Below are 19343 nucleotides of genomic sequence, written 5' to 3'. Positions count from 1 at the left end.
GCAGCTTCCATAAAATGATAGAGCCTCATTAAAGTCACTGAAATAGTGTAGACATTTCCCAAACTGGTACAGAATTGGTATTTCATGAGATTGTTTTAAAGATGCAATGCAAATGCCTGTACTTACAGAAACAGAGCATTGTAGAGGAAAAAAATACTTTGACAGGGTGGTCACCCAATATATCATTTTCCCTCTGTGCCACTCAGCAACTAACAGGCTCATTATCCATTTGGTTATTAAACATTTCCAATGACAGCAGTTCTGAAGTTTGCCATGGTGATGTTTAGATTTCTAAAATCTAGTGGATGACAAAGGGACTTTCTTGTGGAGTTCTTAGCCCATCAGTCTTTCAACTTGTTTGTCCTCTTTGCTTTCCTGTTTTATATAGTACAATAATAACCTTTATTCACATTGAGCCAAGTTCTCACATTGACTTTGTGACCAAATGGAATGAAATAAAATATGTTGTGTGCTCATAAGGCATTAATTCACCTTTCCCTAGTTTTCATTCCACAATGATATGATTTGATTTCCTTTTTATTAGGGAGGTATAATAGGAAGAGCTAGGGATTTTAGCAATCTTGTAAAGTCTAATATAAACATTGGTATTATCATAGGTATATTTAAATATGTGGAAGTATGTTTCTTCCCCAAATCATCCTGGAAGGCTTTGTGTTGACAATATAATTTAGCTGGTTTTTGAAATATTGCCACCTGACTTTCTGTTACATGCTGTCTCATTCGTGTTAAACGTGTCTCACATAATGGGCTAATATGTACCCTTCCTTTTTAATATTTGCTTACCTATTCCTTTTTTGTTTTTTGAAAAGGAAACATTTTCTCAGTGATTTTGAAAATATTTGGGGAAAAATTTTCTTATTGAGGCTTGTGCTAGTAGAGTTGTTTACAAGGCAATTAAAAAAGAGGAAATTATTTTAAAAGTTGGAGCTCTAGCTCTAATTTTCATATAGTAATAAATACTGTTGAATAGATACAGAGCTCTGCAGTGTATCCAGAGATGAGGATCAAAATATTTATTAGCGAGTAAGGCAAGTTACCGCCCAATCCAAATGGGTACGGGCCTTAGCTCAGGAGCAGGGTCCTAAAAGCCTCGTGGTGGAGATGTTAAACCTCTAGGTGCTGGTTTATGGATGGGGCAGGAAGCTAGGGTGGGGCCAAGGCTGCAGGGAGCACTAGAAGGCTTAGGACAGCAGTGCCTATCAGCCATGTATCGGTAGTTGAATGTTTAACCACCAGTACCACTGGGCCAGGACATCCTAGCTTATATGAGCTGCACATACATCAAAAACTGTGTGTTGCATTTTTATTGGAGGTTGGTAGAAATGGAGACCTCAGTGGTGTAAAATCACATTTGGTTCTTCCAAGCTGCTGGTGTCTGTCTGGGTATTTCATAGAGGGGACAGAAGAGGCAAAAGAGGAGACTCAGAGTGATCCCTGCAGTTGTGGATCTTGTCCACTGGATGGACAGAAGGTGGCCTGAAATGTGTGGGGTCATCCACATGGGTAAGAATCGGGTCTTTGTCTTATTCACCATTGTATCCCCGACACCTAGACCTATTGGAGACTCAATAACGAATGAATGAATGATTGGAGGTGAATGACTATTTCACAATGGAGGTTTTATTATTATTCAGATATGATGAGGCCAAGAGATCAGGAGACAGCTGCCATTGAGAAGCATGTGTTACTCACAGTTCCCAAGAGGGGGGGCACGGCACACTATGCAGGGGCCACATGGGGAAGCACCAGGGTTGGTCCAGAGGCAGAGGGGAAAATGTAAGCAAGAGCCCTTATTGTGGTTTCTGTGGGAAGGAACAAGTGAGGCTGGGTAGCAGCATAGGATTGGCTAGTTGGAGTAACTTCAGTGGGCTTTGGGGTGTTGGAACTCTCAGGTTGGCAGGGGGATAGAGGCCCCAGTGTGAGCGATAGGGGAGGTGATGCGTGTGTGGACTTGGGACTGGCTAGTTAGCATATGAAAGACACGCTCCCAGGGTAGTCATTTACTATCTCTAGGAACTGGCTAGCCCTGGGAGGGCAGTCTCTTCAGGATTTGCAGGACCCCAGATGTCAAAGTAACAGAAATACAGAAAATAAAAAGACATGATTAATACACTGTCCACCCTTGGGAATTGATGCAAATATCCCCTATATTCTTAAATGCCTTCTTTCTCTTTGCTTCCACATTTCTTTTTACACCTGTGGGTACCTGTATCATAGCACTTAATGGTAATAATTACTGCTAAGATTTATTAAGCCCTTACTATGTACGTAGCACTGTCCTAAGAACTTTACACTTTATGTGTTTCAAACCCAGTTAGTGTCCACAGCACCCCATGCATTATGTACAGTTTATATTCACATTTTATACATGAGGAAGTAGGAGTCTTGAGAAATTACATAAATTAGTCAAGGCCACATAGAATTGCGACGTGATGGTCTTACTCCCTCTATGATACTTTGTCTCCCATTAATTGTATTCCAGTGACTTGCCTATGTGTCTGTTGATGAAGCTAGTTTGAGCAGCTCAAAATGTTGGGACAGTTCTTCTCACCTGTGTATGTCCAATCTCTATTAGAGAGTAGGCACCATGTAAACCTTTGTGAGTAAGTCAAGCTTCCGTCACTGTTCTCTGTAATTGGAGCAGCCTGATGAACAGCCCATTGTCTAATGATGGAGGAGGAGCTGTCCTGAGGGAAGAAGACCTGTCTTACGGCTTCCTGGTCTTTATTTGACATTCTCTGAGAATGGAACCTGGGAAGAAAGAAATGTATGACTCTGCAAATGGTTATTTCTGTTTCGTGGCATTTGTGCCTTAATCTGGGTCCCACAGATGCTGGCCTTTAGAAAGAAGTATGTGAGATGTGTACCCTGTCCTTGGGAAAAACTAAGCCGATGTGGGGAACTTATTCCAACCCAGAAGTGTTAACAGGAGAGACAGAGCTACTGCATTTGTCATACGGTGACTTTCCTGATGGTCTCCTCTGCTTTGTCTTTCCTCTGCCTTCCAGCTTGCCACCCATCCTGCTTCAGGTGTGCAGGGAAGAGCCCACAGAACTGCACAGCCTGCTGGCCTTCCCAAGTACTGTTGGATGGGCAGTGTCTGTCCCAGTGCCCGGAGAGTTACTTTAACCAGGAAGGCAGTTGCACAGGTAAGCATGTAATATGCTGGGACATGTCCCCTATGCCATTGTTTTGTCTTTGTCATGCAGCCAGGCTCTGTAATTAAAAACGTGGTCATATCAGGGGACAAGGGTTGGGCTGTAAACCCTCATCTTGAATTTGTTAGGTATAGAGTGAGGGGAGCAAGTGAAGTTCTGTTCTTCCAATAGGGAAGTATGGGTGAAGTGAAAAATTGGAGTCGACTTCGTCCTGTGCATGCAGGGAGGGATGGATCTGATGGTGTTCATCATGGAGACAAGCTACTACAGACAGGTTCTAAGGCATCTGTGGAGGACCAGGCTTTTGGCATTAACTCTGTACTTCTCAGCCCCACTTCCCCTGGCTACAGCCTAAGAGAGCAAAAAGAGAAAAGTGATATTTATTTTTGTCTTTGATGTGTTGGTCCAATATGTTTTTAACAACACCTTTATATATTTCAGTGACAGAGATTCTAGAAATCACTAGTTGAGATTAGTTCAGGGTTTTATTGGAATTGACAAAATACTAAAATTTAAGCACCCTATTGTAGCACTGTGTTTTCTTGTATCTACAGAAGAAAAGGTAAGACAAAACACATTCTTTCATGATTACTATTTTATTTCTAAAAATAGACTGTTGAGGCCCACTGTTAGGAGAAAGCCAATTGTTATAAAATTGTATGACATGTATTTCTGGAGTCAGGAAACATGTAGTAAGTGCACAAAATATTTTTTAAATAAATGAATACTTGTTAGGTTCATCTAAGCCTCAAACTCCAAAGGGGAAATCCAATGTAAACAGAAATCTAGACGACTGAAGATCAGTATTATATTTCTTCTGGAATGTTCTTTTTCCAAGTACCTGCTTAATCTCTCTAGGCCCATGATGGGTCACTTTACTTTAAACACTCTATCAGGCTCAGTGGGAATGTTCCTGGTTTCTTTGTCATTGGGGTTGTCCTTGAAAACTGTTGTCTGTCCCTGTGAGCCCTCACCCTAGCCCAGCTGGTTGTCCTTTGTGTGAAATTGTTGGGGGGTCAAGTCTGAGTGGCTCTAACTCTCCTCTGTCTACGCCTCTGCCTGCCTGCAGCCAGCAGATGGCCAGGGCACTGAGTTGGCAGGGCACCCAGGTCACTTGAAATCTGGCAGGGAGGAAGAACTGGGAGGTGGAAATCAAACTAAGAACTCAAGTATCCTTTGGACAGACGTTTTCCAAGTTAAGAGCCTTAGGAATGTAGGAGGGGTGATAGCTAATGCTAGCCTTCTCATCAGTAGTGCATTTTCTTGCTTGCTTTATTTATTTATTTGTGTGGTTTTGCTTTTTTTTTTTTTTCTTTCATAACTCCTTATCTTCTCTTGGTCTCTCGCCAGAAGAAGTGAGAGGCGGTTGAGTGTACTCGAAATCTGTGCCTTTGCTTTCCACCAGCTCTGGGCCAGAAGGGAATTCTTTGTCATCAGTTCCAGCAAGGTCTGCCCAGCTCTGGTCCCTCACCTCCCCTCCTCTTGGAATCAGGCAGGCTTAGACTTCCTCGTCCTTGGCAGAGAAATCCTTAGCTCTCCCTCCGTGCACTTGCTCCTACAGCCTTCTTTGGCAGCACCAGTCCAGCTGCAACCTTCTTCTACTTCTCGTGCCCTGATCTTTATTGCCTGCACCTTCTGGGACTTACTTGTTTTCAGGGTGGTACCCCTTAGTACATGGGTGCTTTTTTCGGGGGAAAGCAGAGCTTTGACTTCAAACCTGGCTCTCGATAACCTCCAAGAAGAGGACGTTCTGTTTTTGTATTTTAATTAAGTGTTGCTGCTAACACAAGGCATCCAAATCGTGGCCTGAAGGCGAGAGCATGGCTGGCATCTGACTCCAGTGAGAAGTATTGGTGTCCCTTGCTGTGTATGGTTCCCCTTTGCCTGCCAGGAACTTCTGGGGAGCAAAATGTCTCCCTCGGCTCCCTGTCCAGCTCTTTGAATCACACGAGGTATTTTAACGAGAAGGAGGGAGTCTCACCACTCACCTTTCTGCTTTGTGACCTTGATCTGAACTTCCTCACTGACACACATTAGGATGGTCATGCTGGGCCTTCTGGAATGTGCAGCCAGTTACTCGAATTTTTATGTTTCTGGATTCTGTGTTCTGTTCATGGACAGTATTTTCACTGATACCAGAAATGTCATCTTTTGGTTGGGCCTAAGTGTAGGCCAAACTTGCTCAGGAATCTTCAAAAGATGCTTAGCGTTTGAAGTCTGCTCTTGATGTAATTTGTGACAGGCATTCATACTTCATGTACTCACATGCTGAGCCACTAATTCCAATCCTAGTTTCTGTTTCTCTCCATAGAATGCCACCCCACCTGCAGGCAGTGCCACGGCCCATCGGAATCTGACTGCAGCTCCTGTCACCCTCATGTCACTCTTGCTGGTGGGAGCTGCAGGACCAGCTGTAAAGAAGAGCAGTTCCTCAACCTGGTGGGGTACTGCACTGGTGAGTGGGAGCTCCTTCCTTCATAGTCGTGGAAATCACTAGCCAAAGGCTGGGGTTCTTCATGCCAGGCTTAAGAAGGCTCTCCTGTATTTGTCCTCTGTCATCAGATGAAGAGCTCTTTTTTGGGAGGCGTTTGTCTCGGGTCTGGAAACTTACTTTACTGCTTCCTATCAGACATTTAGTAAATATTTATAGATTCAAATGGAATCTTCTAATAACACTCTTGAACTTCCTGAAACAATTTAGAACCTCATATTAATGAAGATTAAAGTGATGATAATAGTACCTCATATGCATGTGGTGTACTTCAGCTTAAGATAGGAACATGTTGCTTCAAACCCTTGGGAGACTCTCTCCCTCTTGTCTACATTATCTTCTGCCTCTTGCGTGGAGAACTTTCGCCATCAGCCCTAGGCACAAAAATTTAGGGAGATTAACCTAAAAGTAAGTCAGTTGTCTCAGGAGATGGGATTTTTCCTCCTCATTTTAGAACTCTGATTTCAAAGAAGTATATATTAGGAAAGTAGCCTAGAATTTGGATAACAATGAAAAAGCCATATAGTGTTTTGTGTTCATCCATCCATTCATACGACAAATATCTTTGAGTGCCTACTCATGGCCAGATGTTCAGAATACAAAAAAAAGAAAAGAAAAAAAAAAGAAAGGTGAATGAGACAATGACCCTGCCCTCAAAGAGCTTATAGTCTAGAGAGCGGAATTTACAGACTAGTGGGTTATTACATATTTCTTGACTCATTTCTCCATATTGTAGGAGAACCTTGAAGAGATTTGCCTGCAGCAGCTTTTTTTGTCACAGTTCCGAAGGGCTTGACTGGGAGGCATTCTGAGATGCCACTGGGAAAGGTGAAAAAGCTAGGATCTGGTCAGTTGCATGCTGGAGAAGTTGATCTGTCTGTAGGCCTTGTCTTTGGGCAGGGATGAGGTGTGGTCAATTGTTTAGATCATAGTATGGAGCAAGCACATTCACTCTGGGACTCAGTAGTCCGTTTTGGTGGATGGGGACACAGGAAGTCAATGACAGTCCTCCAAGTGTGGCTGGTCATGCCATGGTCCTGGGTGATCCATTCCTTTTTGCACATGACCTTAGCTGGTGACTAGACCTTGGGGTCCAGGGTCTATGCCCTAGGAAGACTGAATTGTCCAGAGCAGGGTTGCAGCCAAAAAGATGCTGGGATTCAGGGTAAAACCCAATAGTTAAGACTGCAAACATTTTAGGGGCAACAAAAAGTAGAAGCTCAGAGAGACCAGGCTTGAGACTACTGAGCTACCCCACAGCTGTAGGGTGTGAGCCTCTTGCCAGTACTGCCACCTGTAGTCAGGACTGACTTGGAAGTGGGCAAATAGGAGGCATTAGTGCCTACCCTTGAAGAGGAATCTGGGGATGGCAGGGGCTGACTGTTATTACAGTTTGTGAGCTTGAATTCAGTGACTGCTTCTTACCTTAGGATACAAAGGAGCAGCTACCATGAGAACTAAGAGGTTCTCATGGTTTAAATACATTTGCAGGTATTTACATAGAACCTACAAGATGCTGAGTTGCAATTTGAGGGGACACAGAGATCTTTCATGCTACTTAAGGAGATGAACCAAAAGACAATTGCAGTTAACAAATAGTACAGAGCAACTTATGGATAATGGCACCAATAGGTAGTATGGGTTGTAGGAGTTCAGAAGAGGGAGAGGTAAAAGATATGAAGAGTATTGTGAAGAAGGTGGAAGCTAAGATTCTTCCTGAAGAAAAACTAAGATTTGATTAGACAGAGGGAGGGTAGGCAGGCTTTCTGGGTGTGGTTCCCCAGGAGACAAGCCAGATGGGTGGAATATGTGGGCCATTCATGGCCAGTGAGCGGTCCAACCTGGCCAAAGAGCATGGTTTGTGTTAAGACATATTAGATGAAAGAGTTGGAAAATTTAAGTTGGAACCAGAGTATAGAGAACCCAGAGTACCAGTCCAGAAAGTTTGAACTGAATCTTGTGGGCAATGGGGCCATAACAGTTGGGGAGAGAACTGTGACTTGACTGAGGGTGTGGTATGGGCAGGAAATCTGCCCATCGGTGGAAGATGGACTAGAGCAAGGAGAGATTATAGTTAGAGAGAGGAGTTAAAAGGGTGGACCTTCATTATGGCTTTTCTATTTCCAACCTATTCTGTATGTGGACCCTAAAAATTTTATGCTGGGACATATTTTATAAGTAAATGTTTATATAAGAAGATTGGAAAAGTTTAATTTTTAATGAGCTCTGTTCTCTCCTATGTCCAGAGCCCTCTTGGATAGTAAATTAGGTGATTAGGAGTTGCATTAATTTTTTAAGGCTAATGGGGGACCGTTAGAATAAAGAATCATGGGACTAAGCTAAATGACTCTGGAAATCCTCAGCCCTAGAAGAAGAGTTCCCACTAAAATAGACAAACCTTGGCTGTCCTGGGAATTAGGTTTATTAAGTAAAGGGTTTAAGTAAGGTAACCATTGTCTGGTGCTTAGAAATCCTTTGTTGAATAGAGACTGCTGTATCGGTGTTTGTTACAGAAAAGTTTGACCAGTAATTTCAATTGTTGATCTTTCAAAGAAGTGCACTGACCCCAAAGTTTACTTTTTCAATTAATATATGCCCCTTCCAAACTCTTCCCACTTCTGTCTGTGGCACTGTAATGAATTCATTCATTTACAGCTTCATCAAACACACTCCATGCCAGGCACTGTGCTGGGCTCTGGGGATGCCCACGTGAATAAGATGTGGTGCTTGTATTTAGGAAACATACCATGTAGTGAAAGAAGGACATATGTGTTGAATATGATAGAGCTGTGGGTATGAGATGACCTGTGGGACAGGACCCCAACCCCCACTGGATATGTGTGGCTGGGTGGGTAGTGAAGGCTTTCTGGAGCATATCATAATGCAGATGATTTTGAAAGATAAGTAAGAAGTAGAGGAGTTTGAAGATTTGGAAGGGAGAACATTCCAGAAAGTGGGCCAAAGAATACTATCTGTTCGGGCACCAACAAAGAATTAAGCAGAACGCCAGCTCTGAGTGTGGGAGTGGTGGTACCTAGAGCAGAAGGAACCAGGGCCAGGTCACGAAGGCTACCTTGTAAGTTCTGTTTAGGGAGAATGTACTTGGTCATCGAGGCTGTGGATATCTCTTGGAGGTTTTTATGGAGGGGGGTGTCATGGTTGCATTTCTGTGAAGAGAAAGATCCATACAATTTGTGTAGAAGAAGACAAGACTGGGGCAGAAGGACCTTAAGAGGTAGTTGTAAGAATTTGGGTGAGAGATGAAGCCTTTAGTGAGAAAATTGCTGAGGGGATGAAGGGAAGGGGGCATGGCTTCACTAAGAATTAACTCTATGTTAGGTTGACCTGTGTGAGATTGCTGTTTTCTGTGCACAAATGATCAAATAGTGGCAATTTTATATGGATCAGCCTAATAGAAGCAACAGAAGTTGGCAATGTCTCAGCCCTGGGGACTAAGGGAAAGGGAGTTTTGGGGATGATTTCAAGGTTTCTGGACAAATAAATTTGAGGAGTGGGAGAGTACTATTTACTAAGGGCCGGAATAGGAAGATAATGTGTTTGTACTGGACAAATTGACTTTTGGACATCGAGGGGTAGCTGTCCATGAGGAGGTTGAAGGTTTAAATGACCACAGTTTTCTTCCTGTAACCACTGGGAGCTCATCTGCTATTTTCATTTTAACCTGAACCTAAATTCCTGGAACATTTTTTAACTCGAGTGTTGCTTTAGTCAGATTGTAGTTAACCTCCTGGAACATTTCAGTGACTTTTATCTAAACTCAGGAAGGTGTTAGGAGGAGCCGTGTGATGATAGACAAAGCAGAAGATAATCCGCCCCATGCAGTGCTGTCAGTGGAATGCATGTTCATCATCCTGGGGAAATTCTAGCCCCTGGAGAATGACCCTCCCTGCTCCCTCTATCATGTGTGAGCTTTGCAAGGTGGTAGGATTTACTCACAGGATTTACTCTCTAGCTGAGCTGTACCTAAGATCATCATCAGAGACCTCTTAATTGCACTTAGCTGTTTAAGAAAGAAAATTACATCTAATCTATCACACAGACAAGAATAAACACATCCTGGGGACATGTCCAAAAACCTCAATGTGTTATCACATATGGAGATGTCATATGTGTGGGGTTTTTTCCTCCAAGTTTATCAAAGCAAATATAGTTTGTGAGATTTAGGCCAGGGCCGAAGGTTTTCAACAAAGATAAATGAACTGAGGTGAGAGGCAAGAGTGGACAAATTGCAGCAGGCATGGTTAAAGTGCTTTGGAAAGCCAGGCTTTTTCCTTCATAGATTTTTTTTTGTTGTGGTTGTTTATATTTTGCCCACGCCTAAACAACATTCTCCCCAAGTTCCAAAGCCTGGGGTGCTTTCTCCACTTTTCTTTCTCAGCCAAAATCTTTCCCCTGTTCATAGGAGAGGGTGAAAATTAAAAAGAAAACATGAGGAGAAGTGTCCAAATGCAGATGCATTAAAAAATGCATTGGGTTTTGTGGAATGCCTAATGGGATTGGCTGTACTTTTGAGTTCTTATGTAGAAAAGGAGATAGTACTGAGAGTAATAAGTAGAAGGGAAGACTGGAAAATTATAAACAGCTAATCCTGGGGGATTAAATTTTGTTTGTTGAAGCAGTAATTTTTTAAATGCTCATTTGTTTATAAATCTACACCAGAACGTAAGCAAAAGAAGACAAGTGTCAGTAAAGCAATATTATTCTGAGCATTTTCATATTGTATTCCATGGAACTCACGTTTTAAGCAATGGTTAATAGGTATTGTATGCAAAAAAGATTCAATAAATTTGGGAAACTCTTGGGTAAATAAAGTTAAGCACCTTTCTTTACTGCAGAACTTCTTAGAACCTTAAGCAAGCAGATGGGCATTGTGAATCTCGAAGATGAAGGAGACTGAACATCATTTCGCAAACATTGCATTGTAGACCCCTCACTTTTATTTGTTATGGCCTCTCAGAGCTAACCAGTGGTTTGCAGAACAATTTTTGGGAAGCCCTGCAATGATTTTAATATATTTGACAATTTATTGGCACTCCCTAAAAGGTAAAGTACAATAATGAACCAATACTCAGATTATGGATTTCCTTCCATTCATCCCTTCCTTCATTCTTCCTTCCTTCCTGGGTCACCAAGGAGGCTCAGGTTTGCCACCCTCTTGCTTGTTGAAGAGCACTGAAGAGTAATCCGTACTTATCTTCCAGTGTTGGGGCTGAGAGAAGTATTTGCTCTCTGAACCTAAGTGAAGCCACCTGTTGATGGAACAGAAACCTGTTAACATTTTTCTTCCAGATCATAAAAAGAAAAACGTTTAAGTCCTTTCCATGATTTTCCCCATTTATTGTCATCATTTCTGAAAGATGGGGCCCTCAAAAGAATGGTAGAAAAGTTGAAAGGTGCAAATTAAAAAGAGTAGCAAATGCTCGTTTTGGAATGTGCTGTTACAACTGCAGCATCAAGCAATGCAAACCCCAGCTGAAGTTGAACAGAGTTAAGGAGTGGGAAGGAGCCCCATGTGAGCCAGCGTCCCAGTTCTCGGCCTCCAGATACGGGGACTTGCAGCCCCAGGTGAGAGCCGGTTCTGTTTTACAGCAGCTTCTGCGTGTGGGGCAGCTGCGTTGACACTGCTCTCCATCTTGCTGGAGCTGCTCTTGTGGTTACTAGCTGCAAGGAAGGCAGGAGGCCCACATTATAAACGTGGAGCAGTTACTACCTTATTTTGATCGTCAAAGTCCTGCTCATCCATTCCCCAGGGCCTGGCTCAGATCCCTTCCCTTCTAGGACCAGCTTCCTCTTGGCATCTCCCACATGGTAATTCCTAGTGTGCTGATTGTTTCTACCAATTACGTAGCACTTGGCATGGACTAGCTCATATTGCCCATGAGTGATCTTTTCATGGTATCTAATAACAGGTGACTCTTCTGAGGGCTTAGTATGTGACAAGCACTGTGCTAATTACTTTGAATGCATTTTGTCATTTAATATGTTTTAATTTAAATTCAATAAATCAATATACAGTGTATTATTAGTTTCAGAGGTAGAGTTTAGTGATTCCTCAGTTGCATATAACACCCAGTGCTCATTATATTACGCGCCCTCCTTAATGCCCATCACCCACTTACCCCATCCCCCCACCCCCTCCAGCAACCCTCAGTTTGTTCCCTATAGTTAAGAGTGTCTTATGGTTTGTCTCCCTCTCTGATTTCATCTGGTTTTATTTTTCCCTCCCTTCCCCTATGCTCCCCTGTTTTGTTTCTTAAATTCCACATATGAGTGAAATCATATGATAATTGTCTTTCTCTGATTGACTTATTTCGCTTAGCATAATACCCTCTAGTTCCATCCATGTCGTCGTAACTGGCAAGATTTCATTTATTTTTATTTTTCCATTTAATATTAACAATGATCCTCCAAAGCAGATAGTGATGTTACATATGAAGAACCTGAAACACAAAGTAACGTGCTCAAAATGACGAAAGTTGGAAGACAGAGCCAAGGTTTGAACCTAGGCAGTGTGATTCCAAAATCTACATGCTTAACCATTTTGTTGTACTCTACAATGCTAAATATAGTTGATTATAACAGTAGGCACTCAAGAACCATTTTTTGATTGATGGGTTAAAAGGGACTGGCATGACAAGATGCCTTGGAGAGCACTGTCGGGAAAAGTTGCAAGAACTTGCTAGTCTGTTTTAAATCTAAGGGAGCTGTTTTAGGCTGCCATGTGTTATTGTATATATCGTTATTAAGTACATAAACTTTAAAGAAAAATATTAATGAACACTAAATTTTAATAATTTATATCATTCACTTACTTTAATCTTTTTCAGTGGATATACACATTCATTTTTAATAGTTGCAGTCAGCACCTATGTATTTCTTCAATTCTCTTACATATCACTTAATTTATGTTATTTCCCTGTGTTGGCAGATATGGGAAGAATCCACATTACTGTCATTTTTCATGACTAATTGGCATTCCATTATGTTTGTATAACTTAATTGAGTGGCCATTTTCCTGTTGTGGGCCTGGGCAGTTACCAGCAGGATCTAGATTTATTGTTCGGCCTACTGGAGGTTGAGTATGAGATCCAAGGCTTCAGCTGGGACTGGGTCTCTTTCTCATGTTATTGGTAATAGTAATACTGGTGTGTTTGTGGAGTTTTATACTTTTCAAAACATTTTCTCATTTATCTTTTCATTTGATCATCCCAGATACTTTCCTGTGGAGGTGGGAATTCTTATTCTGTGGGAATTCTTGGTGCAGTGACTGGCACATAGATGGTGATCAAGAAAGGCTGGATAAATGAGTGCCTCGAATTTGGCATCCTAATGGCTACTATACTCCCCTTCTAATGCTTCACATGGTAATTATATCAGGGATCTTTCTTCTTAGTGTGACCCATTTTTTTGCTTCTTATCTCTTTCTTGTTCACCTCCCACTTCATTCCATCTGGTCCAATTCTGCTATCTCTGTATTTTTTCAATTTTCTAGTGCCTTTTTTTTTTCTTTAAACACTTGCTACTTTATTTTCCTTATCTTCTTTATTGGCATTGTACTTTCTTTTCTTATTCCTCATCTTGTCACCCGGTCTCCTATTGCTTGAACTATGAATTGCATATCCAGTCTCTCTCCAGAACTTTCAATGATCGCCTCCTCCTTGTTCTCCCAATTTGTGTTTTATTTAAGAGACCACACTGTCTGTTGAGGGATGATTGAATATTCCAAGGTGTTTCTTTTCTTTAACTTCCAGGAAAAAAAAGAACATGACCTATGCTTAAATTGTGCCTTCCTAAATTAAAAAAAAAAACAACTTGTATACTTCTCCTTCATGTGACTTTTCCTAATATATTACCTTACAGAAAGACCTCACTTCCAAGCTTTCAACGTGGCAGGGCTCCCAGTGAAGTCAGGATTGCCATTGTCTTCATAAGAACTGCAAGCCTTGCTTAAAGAACACAGCTGAACTTATTTATTTTATTTTATTTATTATTTTTTTAAATTAACATATAATGTATTATTTGTTTCAGGGGTACAGGTCTGTGATTCATCAGTCTTACACAATTCACAGCACTCACCATAGCGCACAACTGAATTTAGACCCACAGGTTATCCTGTCAGTACTAAAGATGGCAAGATTGCTAAGGCTGCACTCACCTCTGTTTCTTCCACACATGTAAATCTCTGTGGCTTATATGCTATAGGCAAAAAGAGTGACTTAGACGTAGGCATGATGATCAGTATGCCAGTGTCAGTTCTGACTGGCCCTGCTGCAGAGAAAGAATAATGGCCAATGTTTATTGAACATTTAGTATGTGCCAGCCCCTCGCATATCTTATCTCATTTAATCCTGACTGCAACCTCTGGAGATCTGTCCTGTGATTAGTAGTATCTCCATTTTATAGCCCGGGAGACTGAGATTAGAGACATTAGCCAACTTACTCGACGTTTCACAGCTATTGAGTAGGAGAGCCAGGCTTGGAAGCATCAGAAGGCACACAGCTGAGCACACGTCACCGGCTTCCATGCCCTGATCTAGTTCCAGTAAGACCTTCTCTGCCTCTCGGCAGTCCTATTGTTTACAGCTCCCGTCGGTGCCTTGTCATCTGGCCCATCACGCCTTTCCTTACACACCGTCCATTCCTTCCCTCAACTCAAATCTCACTTACTTGGATCAGTTTACATCTCTGCTTGCTTTCTCATTTGGAAGAATAGCATAATCTGATAAAAACAACAACAGCAAAAACCCCTCACCTTTTCTTCTCAAGGGCTCTGATTCTTCTGTTAGGTACCTCTTTTTCCTCATGCCTTCCTTTGAGGAAGGAGTCCCCTCACCCTGGCTCCTCCAGTTATTTCCTTTTCTGGTTCTTCATTTCATCCCCCTCCTTCCCTGTCCCCACACAGCCCCTCTCCCAGGGATGGTGATACCTCTCACAGCCTCAAACCGGTCCTTATTTCTGTTTTCTCCTTGGAGTCTGTGTGGAGAGCACATGGGACGGTCATCTCCAGGCCCTCCCCTCTACCTGTCTACCTCCTGGACATCTAATCCACGGGAACACCATACCCACAAACCCCATCTTCATGTCCCTTAACCCACCAGGTCTTTTCTTCCATCTCCTGAATTTCTTGTCCACCTGCTGCTGATTTTTCAATCCACATAACTCAAAACAGCTGAGTTACCTGCTTCCTTCCTGCCCTGATCCACCTTCTGCTCGCTGTCACACCTCACAAACTTCAAGTCCCTCTTATTCTCTTTGGATAAAATACTCTCTGGCCCTCCTAAGACACCAGTTGCATTTTAGGTGCGGCTTTCCTCCAGTAGACCCTGTCATGAACATCTCAAGGGAAGATGCCGAGTCTGACTCAATGCCCTATCTCCTGCGGAAACTTCCGTAGTGCCTCATACTCAACTGATATTCCATAAATGTTCACTGAAGTGAATGTTTTCCTGTTTTGGAGGTGCACCAAGAGCAAAGCATAAACTGCTGGAAGACTAGGTAGAGGGCACACAGAGGAGTGGTGCTCATGACCCCTTGTTGGCAGCAAGAGCGGGCACCGAAACCAAGCAGAGAGCTTTGCTCTTACCTCTGGAGCTGCCTCCCGCCACTACCAGAAGACCATGTGGTCTGCAAGAGCTCACGGGTGGCCTGGGACAAAGCAAAGGGGAAAGAGAGGGTGCTTCTTTCTCTTCTGCCATCTGTATGTTATTTTCTAGGTTTCTTCGGTACTGTCTCACAAGCAGTACCTCGTCCATTTTAAAAGTGGCGTCAGAATTCAAATTCTATGTGCACTTTAAGAGCCCTGAGCTCTGGCACAAAATCATTTTTTTTTTGCCTGATGAGGAACACTTGTGTTCCAGCGCTTGTGGCTGATTATCGTAACCGTTTCCAAACGCATTTAATGTGGTTGCATTAAGAACCTAATCGACTGACAGGACATTATTAAAAACTCACTGTGTGTCTAAATTTGTCTTTATAGGTCATTATTTATCAGCTAAGGAGTCACTGCCCCATAAAACCAACATCCAAAGCCATTGCATCGACAGTACACATTTACTTTAGTATCTTCAAGCTTTTTTGACTTTGCTCCAAAGACGTGAAATAAGTCATTTCACTGCCGTGTCTCCCATCCATCATGACTGTGGGTAATCCTTACTGATCCTCGAAGCAGAGCCTTTGTGATTTGAAGAGAGCCTCACACAGTGATGGCCACATGTAATTTCCTTATAGCTGCAGGGTGACGTATTAGAGGATATTACAGCTGCTGAGTCAAAGTATTTTGTCTATTTAAATTTTTAGCATGTCTGCATGCTGTGCATATTTAGAAAACAAATGGAATCCTCTGCTTGCTTAAAAACAAGAAATGTATCTATTTCAGCCCGAGCTAATGCTCCATTTCCAGTCTCCCTTGTAATGTGTTCATTAATTTGTTTGTTTAAGTGCTAATTCGCTGGGTTCGTTAGCAAGCAAGCACACATACGAACAACTGGCATTCCATCTGCCCACCCCTCTACCACATGCTTATTATATACCAGTAATCTGAAACAGGCTACACATAAACGTATCCTGGGTCTCTCTTCTTTCCTTGTCACCCTCAATGAGTCTTATATTTAAAGACTCTTCACTGTAGTTGAAATCGTGACAAATAAGGATTTACCTACTGAGTAGCAATGCTAGAACTCAGAGAGATGGACTCCGGAATAGGTGCTGTTTTTAAGCAATTAATGGATACACACTCACCATTTAGACATATTTGAGGTTAGCCTCCTTTTTTGATGCAAATGCCTTACGTTACAGATGGGGCTTTTAGGATGGGACGTTAATCCTTACAGAGGCTGCTAGATTGGTGGGTTGGAAACTCAGTTCCCCTATTATAGTAACTGCAGCCCTGGTTCAAATTAAGCAGTGACAGTATAAACTTCCTCTAGTGTATCCTGTGAAATTGTTCCAAATGTCACCTGAGTGGGGGGTGGGGGGAACGGGCATGGAAGGTAGGGTGAGGAGGATTATAGGGGAACTCACTCTGTGGTTTGTTGGCCTCTCTCAAAGTACTGCCATTTTAAGGACAGTTTCTGACAGTTGTGCTCTTATAGTGTGGATCCAGCAAAGATCTGAATTGGGATTTGTCAGACGGAAGAAAGCAAGAGTTGTACCCAAATCAGCCTAATTCTTAGAAAATAGGCATATAGATTTCGCTACGCATGAAGTGACTGGTGTCTGAGCAGTTCCCCGGGACACATGGTCATCTCCTGCAGTGCCTGGGGATGGGGCTCATACCACCTCTTAATTATGTTTAGAGTGTATAATTAATACATATGGCTGGCTGTGGGGATATTTCTCTTTCCATTATCTCAAATCCTACTGACAAGGCAGATATAAATTGTCACACACATAGCCACGCGGCGCCCTTTCTCTTGGCCTGAAGTGGATTTTGAAAACCAGGAGATACAATCCACATTGACCTTTCATGAGCCTCCAAATTCCCTACAATTTCCTAGGATTTTGACTCCAATAACCTTTTTTCTTCTTTCACTCAACACATAGGCGGGGGCTCCCTACTAGATACTACTGATTGAGCCAAATTCTACTTTGTTTTAATTTTTAAAGGTATTTTGGAAGCTGACAATTTGTGAAAAGGTCTTTCCAGGTCATGCCTGAAAGACAAACCACTGGTATGTTGGCTTTCCTTCTCAAGGGAAACCCAAGATCTTCATTCCTGGTCCTGACAGCTTTCATGTACTTATGTTACAGTATTCTTAATATGCCTAGTGTAGTACAAGCCTCATGAGAACAGTTCAGCAGCAGGATATTATTAACAGAGAGGGTCTAATAGACATAATGTGGGGGGGAGGGGAAAGAACGGTAGGGACCCCTGTCCCCTTCCCAGTAAGGCTCCTATTGAGAGCTGCTGTATGTCAGAGTTTTCTTGGATTGTTGGTTCTTTGCTATGGTTCTCATGTCTTCTCTCATCACTGTTACCTTCCATCCAACAATTTCTCATTTAAATCTGTAATAAAAACACAGAGACCTCTATAAATAGACTGGCAAAGAACACAGGCACACACAAACCCATTCCCAGTTGCCTTTAGGATAAAATACATGCTCCTCTTCATGGTATTCTAAAACTGGTGCAGCCGGGTCCTGAGTGGCTTTTTTCTTTTCTTTTCTTTTCTTTTCTTTTTTTAATTTTATTTATTTGTCAGAGAGAGTGAGAGAGCACAGGCAGGGGGAGCAGCAGAGGGAGAGGGAGAATTGGGCGCCCCGCTGAGCAGGGAGCCCGATGCGGGACTCGATGCTGGGATTCCGGGATCATGACCTGAGCCGAAGGCAGTCACTTAATGACTGAGCCACCCAGGCGCCCCATGAGTGGCTTTTTTCTATGTTCTTCAAGATCCAGCCATGTTGTCCTTCTCTCAGTTCCTTGAAGGCATCCTGTTCTGTTGGGCTGCTGGGTTTTTGCCTAAGCTTTCCCTCTTCTTGGATCCCTTTCCAAACTGTCTCACCCAGCCCAGCTCCTATTGCACCTAACCCCCAAGCAGGGTTCATGGCTCCACCTTCTCTTGGAGGCCCTCCCTGTCTCCTGGACCGAGTCAGAACTCCTGTTACAGACTTCCATGGCGCCCTGGTACTTACCCATTAACATTTAATAAAATGTTCGCAATAGTCTCATGGCAGTCCTGCATCTCAGTGTTTGCCATACGCATCTCCAGTGTTTGCCATACGCATCTCCAGTGTTTGCCATATACTCTATTGTTGTTCATCCCGTTGTGCCACCATCTCTATTGTCCTGGGACCCAGGTCTCGATTTGGAGAAAACCCTTTATAAGGCAGGAAACACAGCCCAAGTCCACTTTATTGTTGGATTGTTGAATATGCCACTTGGCTGTCTCCAACCTGTTCCATGGGAAAGGAGGGTGAGGGTAAATAAAGTGAATGGTCTCTCTGTCCCTTCTTCCTCTCCAGGTGGAAGGGTTTTTCTGGGCTGGGGCACAGAAGTGGAGAGTGCGGGGGTTGTGGTGGTGGTGGAGGGCCTGGGTCTGTTAGCTCCAATGCACATTCGAGTTTGTTTTTCCTTTCATCTTTCATCTGTTCCTGAGCTCTGTGAATTTGCTATCTTTTAGATCTGATTCTGATAACTTTCTCTGGGAGCACATGACGGCCCATGCTTCCTGGTTCGATGGGGGCAGTTACTTACAGTGGATGAGAAAAGAACTCATTGGTTGATATCTCAAATTATTATTTGATTTCACATATTTCATACTCAATTATAATTATATATCCAGGGTTGTTTTTCCTGACCATACTGAAAGCTGTATGGCTACAGTAGACATTTGAACATTTTTGGTATTTGAAAGATTTTTTTTAATGCTCAGCCTCACTTATAATAAAAGAAGTATAAATGTAAACAATGATATAACTGCAGTTTTCACCAACTAAATTAACCAAGATTGTTTTACTACTTTTCAGTTCCTTAGTACAGGCAGAGTTATGAGGAAACAGTCTCATGAGTGACTCTCGGAAATGTAAACTGATACAAACTTCCTGGAATGGAATCTGTAATACCTATGAAGAATTTTACATTTTTTTCATGTCTGTAGTGGTTAAAAGTACATGCCCTGGAGTCAGTGTGGATATGACATGTGTGAGCAAATGAC

General features: G+C 42.5%; 1 protein-coding gene across 1 annotated transcript in view; it reads left to right on the top strand.

Moving 5' to 3' along the window:
- FRAS1 (Fraser extracellular matrix complex subunit 1) overlaps window positions 1–19343 on the top strand; it is a 408429-nt gene that overhangs the window by 228137 nt on the left and 160949 nt on the right. The window contains exons 19-20 of the mRNA XM_044912923.1: window positions 3030–3170; window positions 5491–5634. Coding sequence (XP_044768858.1) covers window positions 3030–3170; window positions 5491–5634 — 285 coding nt within the window. The remainder of the gene's footprint in view (window positions 1–3029; window positions 3171–5490; window positions 5635–19343) is intronic.

The sequence above is a fragment of the Neomonachus schauinslandi genome, chromosome 2, assembly GCF_002201575.2.
Source record: "Neomonachus schauinslandi chromosome 2, ASM220157v2, whole genome shotgun sequence".
Lineage (NCBI taxonomy): Eukaryota > Metazoa > Chordata > Mammalia > Carnivora > Phocidae > Neomonachus > Neomonachus schauinslandi.
The sequence above is the reverse complement of the archived record's forward strand: the minus strand, read 5'-3'. Positions and strand labels throughout refer to the sequence as shown.